The sequence below is a fragment of the Mus caroli genome, chromosome 8, assembly GCF_900094665.2.
Source record: "Mus caroli chromosome 8, CAROLI_EIJ_v1.1, whole genome shotgun sequence".
In the NCBI taxonomy this organism is placed as follows: Eukaryota; Metazoa; Chordata; class Mammalia; order Rodentia; family Muridae; genus Mus; species Mus caroli.
The window spans coordinates 78,080,998-78,090,812 of NC_034577.1; the positions used below are offsets into that span (position 1 = coordinate 78,080,998).

Below are 9,815 nucleotides of genomic sequence, written 5' to 3' on the forward strand. Positions count from 1 at the left end.
TAGATACAGGACAGTGTGTGGCCAAGGCTGGGAAGGAGCCTTATTGACCACACTGCTGCATGCTGTGCTTGAGGTGTGGTCTGGGGTTGGAAAAAAGTGCAGGGAACCTCATGCAAATATTATAAGAACCCGTTGTCCTCACCAGAAATACAAAGAGGGCCTTCAATCCAAGGAGTGGCAAACATCACTCTGAGTTATCAGTACTCACACTGGGGCTACTGGGTAGGTCTTTCCTCTGATCCTCATAGAAGACCTTGAGGCTGGTGAACAACTGTATAGATTCATTACTGAGCCAAGGGAGATGGCTGTGGGAGGTCTGTTAGAAGGCATCGTTCAAAGAGAGACAACGTCAGTGGAATAATTGCAAGGCAACATTTCAGGGTCATTTGGTTTCTTATTGCATTTTAATGACTGATAAAGAAGATATAAAAATGTAATTTATTCAGAAACCCCAGTGTTTTGCTTTCTGGTTATTTTAACAGATCAACTGCAACATACAATATGATTTCTTTGGAAAAAAAATCTCATGCCAAACACTATCATCAGTCTCCCATGCTATAGATCTATGCGGTTACTGCTTGCCACATAGTTAGCTAAGAGTGGAATGAAATTAAACAGAAAGAAAACCCTTCTCTCTTGTCTGGTAACAAAATCCAGGAACGCTGTCATCTCCAGCCTTGGGCATTTTCCCATCTCATTTGCTTTTACTGCTTTTGGACAGAAAGTTAGAATGTTCCCATTCTCGGACATTATGTAGTATTGGTGAGGACACGTGAGGGACCCTTGGGGTTTTCAGAAGTGAGAGGCAGCTTCCAACCTACCAGCTTTGTCTGCACTCTTCACCATCCAGAACCAACCCTGAGTCTGCCAAGAGAGATAGCCAGAAGAGCAAGGGACACATTTCAGCCCCAGCTCACCATGTGCTCCATGGTTGGGAGGGGCTGTGGCCAGGGCTGCTTGGCTCTGCGGTCGGGCTTCTGTTCTCACATGTCCATCGCCTCCTCTCAAATCACCCACAGGACCTTTACAGTCCAACCTCTGCAGCTAGTAACATCGCAAATGCAGAGTCGGGCTTCTCAGCGAGGACTTCGGGCTTGTCAAACTCAATCACCTGAAAATCAGAGAAGAGCTCAAGTTTTCAGGGAAAGAAACTGTACACAGCACACAGCCCTAATAGGGGATGCCTTTGAAGAGGGGACGCCAACCAGAACTTCCTGCACCTTCCCATTTTCCATCACCAGGACAAGGTCACAGTTGAGAACCGTGTTCAGGCGATGAGCGATGGTCAACACTGTGCAGCTTTTGAAGGCCTCCTTTATGGTGCTCTGAACAAGGGTGTCTGTCTTGGAATCCATGGAGGCAGTAGCTTCATCAAGGAGAATGATCTGTTAAGGAAGAAACACTGTAAAAGCCAAAGCTGTGCAAAGAGGAAAATGCATAGCCTTGGGTCTAAGAGCTCGGGGATCCTGCAATAGAGACTGAGGAAGCCCCCATTCTGCATTTTCCAGTGTCTGCAGGCTGCCTGCATTCCTCAGCCCAAGACCTTTCCTGCCATCACATCTGCTGCTCTTTGACTCTACTGCTTGCTTCTTATAAAGACACGTAGGAATATGCTAGACACTAGACCCACCAGATTCAAGACAATTCTCCTATTTCAAGGTCTTCAATGTCCTCATACAAGTTTGGGATACATGACAAGGAGTGGAGGGGTCATCATCCTGATTGCCAAAGTACTATTTGGATTTTACAGTTTGAAGGTTTAACCTCACCAACTTACCTAATTTCCTCACATGTGAAGGGTCCAAGTCTTACACAAAGCCACAGAGCTACTTCACAGTGAGTGAATTCACCATTATGAATGCCTGACTAATAGGATTTCTTTCTTTTTCTCAACTGTTATGTGTGCATGTGTCTACATTCACACATACATACTAGTGCAGACAGAATCCAGAAGAGGGTATCAGATACCCTGGAGCTGGAGTTATAGGCTGTTGTAAGTCACATGATGTGAATACTGGGAATCGAACCCAGGTCCTCTGGAAGGGCAGCAAACATTCTTAGTCACCTGGCCCTCTCTCCAGCACCCAGAAAATGGGATTTGTGTGTGTGTGAGAGAGAGAGAGACAGAGAGAGAGACAGAGACAGAGAGACAGAGAGACAGAGACAGAGAGACAGAGAGAGAGAGAGACAGAGACAGAGACAGAGACAGAGACAGAGAGACAGAGAGAGAGAGAGATGGCATTTTCTTTCTCAGAATCAGTAAGTAAGGCTGGTTAAGTCACTCGGGAAAGTATATACAAAAATTTCACATCTTATATGCTTGCAGTCTGGTGACTTTCTTGGGTGTCCTGGGTCCTATGCCTGAGGATTCAGAATTATTCAGGGACAAAGGGAAAAACTTGAGAGCATATTTTTCAAACTCAAGCCTCCTAGGAGTGAAGAGAATGCGTAATCGAGACCACCCAAGGCGAAGCCCGGAAAAGGAAGGCGCTGCTCTAGAAAATGGCTGTTATTTCTCAATTTTTACCCCTCACAACGTTGTCTTAAGGGAAAGCGATCAGCTTTTAAATTACTGCAGTGCTCTGTCTTTGCTGAAAGACAAACTTGTGTCTTTGCCTCCGAGATTGAGCGGCACTGCAGGGAATATCCAAGATTTGACCAATCCATTTTCCAAGCTGTTTCCTTACTTTTGAATTACGGAGAAGTGCCCGGGCCATACAAAGCAGCTGGCGTTCTCCTACTGAGAAGTTTTCCCCATTTTCTGTGACTTCTGCCTGTAATTTCTCTGGGAGTTTCATTATCTATAAAACACAGAAAATGACACATTTATCCTGGTGATCTATAAAACCATCCTGCATCGTTTCATTGATTGCCCCTCCCCCCCACCCCTGCATTCATCAGCTTGTTTTATTTTACAATGAGAAAGAAAATACAAAATAGCAGTCATTTCTATACTGCAAACATGCAGCAGGGGGGGGGGGCAGGGTGAAGGAGACATTAATAATGTAAAGCCATGGTGACTCATCATAAAGGACAAATCACCCATACACTTCTAGGGAACATTTAAGCAAATGGAAATGGCCTGCAGGGTTGCAACTTTTCATGAATGAAGCACAGAGGGGCTGGCAGAGTTTTCCAGAAGGCTGAGACAAAGTCTTATCTATCCATAACAACAGACCAAAGTGGCTCTGGGAGATGTTTGCCTTGAACCATGGGTTCAAGTCTCCATCCTGCTACTCACAGGCATGAATACATTACTTCTTTGAGCTTTAAACTTGTCATCTCAAAAAATGAAGGATAAAAGCACCAGCCTCCAAGGGCTATGCAGAGTGCCTAGGGAGATGCCACATGTAGCGCTGTGGACAGGAGCAGCCACAGAGCTAACACACAGTACTGTGGCAGGTTTGAATAATCGGGAACAAGGAAGGCTTGAACTTTGCTAATGTATGTCACTCCTGCAGATAAACCTAGGCAGCTGCTGGCCCCATAAACAGGCGTCTGGGGCAGTGGTGTTGGGAATGGACTCATTCTGGACAGCCCCAAAGACATACTGTGTCTCTCATGAAAGTTCTTTCCAAAACATGCCAGAGCATCTCGTCGGTGTGACTCCCCAAGGGGTCCAAGTTGTACCTGCAACGAATCAAAGGAAAGCAAGCTGGATCCTCAAGGATGATACAATGGAGGGCAAGAAGAGGAGAGGACTGGAAGGAGACGTGATATCTTGAAGCCCACAGTGGCTCCCAGATGCTGTAGAAGGTAAGGACCTTCCCTGTAGCCTGTTGAGAGACAAGAAGAGGTGGAATGGGAACAGTCTGTTCAGGCCAGGCCCCGAGACCAAGGACCTACAACTCTATGGTGGAGTGGAGACCTTGGAGACTGGCAGGAGTGAGAAACCCCACCAGGAGGCAGAGCAGCCACAGCCACACCATAGTCCACTTGGCCCAGCATCCCTTTCAGCCTCAGCATCAGGAAGCACGCCTCCAGACTCCAGGTCGGCCGCACTGAGGAATGTGAATTCAGTGCTCTGAGATGTATTACTCATGTGACCAGCTTTGAGTAGGGACAGTCTCCCTACTTCATCCAGTGCCCAACGAGAGGACTTTTCCATTTCCCTGTACCAGCTCAGACACTCAGATCCCCCCTGTGCTTAGACACCAGATCTCAAGCCTGTGTAAGTCGCAACCTTCATCTTCTTATACTTGATCGGCTTCTGTTCTGTAGTGGGGATGAATTGATGCACTTGCTAAAAGCCTGCTGCACACACAGGCCAGGGAACTGCCTAGTCCACTGTGCACTGTGAAGGACTTTTCAGTGTGATCATTGCTAAGCCTGGTGTAATGCTGGAACAGAGGCATAAAATACTGCTGTGTGGGCCAACTGTGCTATCTGCTCACTCTATGTACAATAAAATCACAAATGATAGTATTACTAACATTATTAAAACGATTAATATCACTGCTAATTATACATTGGTGCTAATAATGTAATGATACAATGATGATATTATATTAATAATGATGAAATGTTTTAATAATATAGCTTCTGAAATACCAGCAAGGCTCAGGACACTGTTCCCCAGCTACTTCCAAAGCTTTACTAAACACCAGACACCAGCAGCCCCGTTCCCTGAGCTAAGACTGCCAAGAACAGCCATGGCCCAGCAATTTTTCAACTACTGGTTGGCTCAGTGTCACCGTCTCCAAACAGGAATGCACGATGATTGAAAACAGCTACCTTACTGTACCTACAAACAGGACAGGATCCTGGGGGATCATGGTCAGCTTGGTTCGGAGGTCTTCCAGACCCACAGTGCAGATATCCACCTCGTCAATGATGATGGTACCAGAGGCTGGTTCCACCAGACGAAACAGGGCCATGCCCAGGGATGATTTTCCTGGGGACAATAAGAGCAGGAACAGTGACTCCCTCATCAGCTTTTGCCTCCGTCATGTCCAAGCGTTTAATTAAGGGGATTTTTAATGCAATCTGGAAACTGGCTCCATGTGGATGACTCTGCAAGGCAGACATCGCTCATGCTGGGGGCCAGGCTGCCCTAACACCATTAACCTGCCTGTCCCAGCAGAGGCCTTTAGCACAGAACACATCTTCTGGGTCTCATCTCTCCAGAATTATTCTCATTTAATTAATCCGAAAACTACTGTGGATTTGCTTCCAACTCTCCACACCCGTTCCGCCTGAAACCCTAATTTACAGTAACGAGATTTAGGGGGAAAATAACAACCCAGCACTCATGCACGTCGCTCTGATGTGGCTTAGCTGGCACATGGAGAGCAAGTTCAAGTAAACAACCCCAAAGAAACAACTGCAGAGTCTGTCCTCACCGGAGCCCGTCCTTCCCACAATCCCAACTGTCTGCCCGCTTTGGATGTTCAGGTTCAGCCCATCAAGAACGAGAGGGGTGTTGTCTCTGTATCTCATCCGATAGTCCTTGAACGTTATCTCCCCTCGGCTCGGCCAGTCTTTGGGACAGGTCCCCACTTTGAAGGGGTGAGTGTGTTCAGGAACACAGGTCTGAAAAGCAGAATTAGAGCCATTGACCAACTTGATAGCCACTGGTTTCCACTTTCTTAACTCACTAATTCCACGGCTGTCAGTGCCAGTGCCTACGGTGGTAAATGAGACCCATAACCCTATACTCAAGAAGCATAACTTCTGCTCAGCGTGCTGCTGAACACCCATAGTTATAACATTCAGGTAGCTGAGGCAGGAGAATTGGGAGGTACAGGACAGCATGTGGTACGTGAGCTACTCCTCACCAAAAAAAAAAAAAAGCAGGTCACATTTCAATGTGGGTATATTAGGTAATACAAGAGAGTATTGTGGGCTGGGCATGGTGGTGCACACCTTTAATTCCAGGCAGAGGTAATTGGGTCTCTGTGAGGCTCAGGTCAGCCAGGTCTACAAAGTGAGTTCTAGGACAGCAAGGGCTACACAGAGAAACCCTGTCTCAAAAACAAAAACAACAACAAGAGGAATATTGTAATAAAACACAAAAAGTGACATATATGGCAGGTGGCAGCAGGCAAAATAAAATTAGTTAAGGGTTGACGAAGACATCTCTGAGGGTACGATACCAGAACTGAGGTCTGGAATACAGAAAGGATGACAGCTATGAGAATTTCTGTCCAGAACCTTCTAGACAGGGGAAGCGGGAAATTACTAAGGTCTGGTGGCCACAACAACCTTGAATAACTCCAGGAATAAAAAGAAAAGTCATGTAGACCTGGAGCCTACAGGATACAGGACGAGGATGTAGCTCATGGGAAGGATGGATAATGTAGGGGGTAAGCAACAGACGGCTCCCACTGGGCCTTACGGGCCTGGGCTAGTTACCAGCACAAGGACCGTGACGCTGTAGGACAAACCCAGGGTGAACCTTGAGATGTGCAGAATTCAGTCTAATTTCAGTGTCTACAAAAGTCATCATGGTGCTAAGAACAGGAAGGTGACCAAGAATGTAGAGCGCCAAGTTCAAATCTTTAGATATCAGCAGAAAGAAATAAAAAACAAAACATTGTATTTCTTTCTCTTCATAAGTATCCCTAAAACCTCACAATCTAATGAATACAAAGAGAGTTCTGTTAGGATACCAGCTCTGTCTTACATTATAATGGCTCTCCGAACAACAAGGAGTCCCTGGATGCTCCATCGGGGCACCTGGCCAGCCCAAGTCTCTAGTCAATAAGTAACCTCAATTATCTGAGAAAAGATTTGCCTTCTAAGGGGGCATTTTAACCCCTAGAGGATTTAGAATTAAAAATAAACATATTTTTAAAAGAAACCAATTCTGCACTAGCCATGTCTTTAGCTTATGGGATCTGCTTATTTTATACCCTACATGTTTGTAGTATTTACGAATTTGGGCTTGAGATTCTAATTTAAAATGTATACTTGAATAATTCGTTTAAATGTGATTTTAATTCAAACACTTTCTGCTCGTATAGGAAACAGTCGTGGGGATTTCAAGCCCCTCCACATTCACAGTGAGACTGATTCACACCAGGAAGGTCTGTGTGTGAAGGAGATCATGGGGGCATTTTAAAAGGGAAACTGGCTGAAGTGGAGAGATGGCCCACTGACTGCTCTTCCAGAGGTCCTGAGGTCAAATCCCTTGCAACCACAGCCATCTATCTGTAAGGGAACCCAATGCCCTCTTCTGACGTGTTGAAAGACAGCGTCAGTATACTCATATACATCAAATAAATATATCTTTCAAAAATAATTTAAAAAAATAAAAGGGAAACAGGATTGTTCCACTCTTAATATTGTAGGGTGTTGCATTAAGCTTGCAAGTGTGAACACACACTGTCTGAAGGCCGGATTGAACACACACTGTCCGAAGGCCGGCCTGCAGAGGCGCCTGCTAGGCTTAGGAAGACTTCTTTTCTCAAAACAGTTGCTTTCCTACACTGCACCGAAAAGCACTCATAAGAAGAGGTGAAGTGACCTTCTTTTGTGACTTTTAACTTTATTCATATATTAATTTTCAGAAACCAAAGCAAGCCACGGAATTTGGGCTTGGATTGTGGATACGTATTTTAAGTAGGTGGGTGACAGATCAGAGTCCAGTTACTAAAAGGATCCCGTTCACAAACTGGAAAAAAGAGAGAGAGAAAGAGCAAACTGGGGGAGGGGGTGGCTGGAAAGAGAGAGCTCAGTGGTTAGCGCACCAGAGTTTGATTCCCAGCACCCACACTGGGCAGCCCACAGCCTCCTATAACCCCAGCTCTCAACATCTCTGTCCTCCACAGGCATGTATGTACACACACACATACACACACACGCATACTCACACTCACACAGAATTTAGATAAATCCTTAGAGAAACATCAAGACATGCCAAGTTCCCGCTGTTCCCTCATTCCTTACCAAAATGTACTCCCTCAGTAGCTCTGCAGAGGTGAACTTGGCTTGGGTCTCTGTTCCTGTTCGCACACACACTTGAAGCAATCCACTGAGCTGTTGGGAAGAAACAAGTAGTTAGTTACTGGGGGGGGGGTCCCTTTTCCTCCCTCAGTATGGGCCCTACTGTTGCACCTTTCTAGGGAGCATTCCACTTCAAATTACTACTGGGCTCAGACAACACGCAAAAGAGGCTGGCAGTCCCAGCCAGGAACACAGAAGGCCACATTTCCTGTTGGGAAGTTTCACGTTTAAACACTTCCTTTGTATTTAAAAACAAATGGTATTTACATTTCCTCTCTCACTCCAGATGGTGAGAATCATCCCACCACCTTGATCACTCCAGTGAGCCAGTCCCAACTGCCACAGACAAGAGATTCCGGCTGAGAGCTCAATTGCGAGGGCTTGGCTCCTTGGTGCCGCCTGGCGCCCGGCGGGGCCCTGCACCCTGCTCCCGCACCTTAACCCACCACGTCTGGGACATAAAGGCAACTGAAAACCTCTAGCAGAAGCCAGAAGATCACTGCACACACCTGCTCTGGATGTAAAAAAGTCAGGGTACAGACTGTGAGAAAAGGTTTGCCAAGGGAACCCTCATTAAGCCACGATCCTCCAGTATCTAACTCCAATATCAGAGTGCAAGTCATAACTGGGGCAGGTGGTAGGATGCCTTCTCCCCCACTGCAAAGGATATTTCTGTACCCAAAATCTCTCGAACCCAAGAATGTTAGTTAACCCATTTGGATGGGTTGAGGGGACCGCTCCAGGACCTTGGAGAGCTCCCTGGCATCCATGGTTAAGCACCCTGTGTACCTGGTGGGTTCCTACCAGTGCCCTAATAAAAGACAAAGGATAGATCCGTAAGATAAGAGGGAAAGGAGACAGAAGCAGAAGTTAGACCAGCACCATTCCAACCTCTGGGAATGCCCTCAACCTCTGAAAGCTGATCAAAATGTGATCATTCCCTGGAGCCCCAAGGAGAAAAGTGGCCTTAACGACAAACACTGTGTAGGCTCTCGACCTCAGACACTGAGAGAATCGGCACCTCTTGTAACCCAACAAGCTCGTGGGGTTTGCTGCAGTAGCTGAGCAGATGGGTACAGACTGTGAGCCCTCAGAGCACAGAACCAGGTAGGAGAAAGGAGGGACAAGAAGTCTACTGAGGCGTGCTCATGAGAGCTTAGCACTGTAAACCCCTGAGGTCAGTCTAGGTGGGGACTTCTGCGAGACTATTCAGAGTAGACTATTCTGATAGACTATTCAGACTACCCATGCCAGGGCAAAGAGACTAGGATCCTCACAGTTGTCCCTTGGTATGGGGAATGGGGTCCGTGACACCTGGCACCACCACCATCATCCTTCTGATAGCCAAGACTACAGATAGTTGAGACTTGAGTGTGAAATGGCATCATGATTACGCCGAACCTAAGAAAGTTTTGGCAAACGACTGAGGGCAGTGCAGCCAGACAGGAGTGGGAGAAATAAGGCGGGGGCAGGGCCCCTCCAGGACCTCGGAGAGCTCTTAGGGGCCCCTTGCCACCTTCCCCGCTTAGTGAGCACAGGCCCAGACCTTCCCATTTCTTTTGGAGCAATGGGCCTCAACTTGGGTGATTTTGCCCCCATCCCCCTCCCTTGGGGCAAGATCTTCTTTGAACTGTGTGCTAGAACCTAAGGCCTGGTAGGTAGAATGAACCCAAATGGTTGACTGCAATACGATGGCAAAAAAAGCACAGCCCCCTGCCTCATGACAGCTGGTCAGATTGAGAATACACAGTGCTATCAAGAAGGGCACAGATAGCCGGGCGTGGTGGCGCACGCCTTTAATCCCAGCACTCGGGAGGCAGAGGCAGGCGGATTTCTGAGTTCGAGGCCAGCCTGGTCTAAAAAGTGAG

General features: G+C 46.9%; 1 protein-coding gene across 2 annotated transcripts in view; it reads right to left on the reverse strand.

The window, feature by feature from the left end:
* Window positions 1-389: 389 nt before the first annotated feature.
* The window catches only part of Abcc12 (ATP binding cassette subfamily C member 12), a 67,907-nt gene continuing 58,481 nt past the window's right edge, over window positions 390-9,815 (reverse strand). The window contains exons 24-30 of one of the 2 annotated variants that reach the window (XR_002378562.1): window positions 7,891-7,980; window positions 5,343-5,532; window positions 4,745-4,894; window positions 3,552-3,630; window positions 2,688-2,801; window positions 1,221-1,385; window positions 390-1,111 (exon numbers count right to left, since the gene is read on the reverse strand). Coding sequence is in view for 1 of the 2 variants with exons in the window: in XM_021170537.1 (XP_021026196.1) it covers window positions 1,025-1,111; window positions 1,221-1,385; window positions 2,688-2,801; window positions 3,552-3,630; window positions 4,735-4,894; window positions 5,343-5,532; window positions 7,891-7,980 (885 nt within the window). In the remaining variant the exon portion in view is untranslated. Of the gene's footprint in view, window positions 1,112-1,220; window positions 1,386-2,687; window positions 2,802-3,551; window positions 3,631-4,734; window positions 4,895-5,342; window positions 5,533-7,890; window positions 7,981-9,815 lie in introns of both variants that reach the window. The other variant, XM_021170537.1, reaches the window with a different exon arrangement.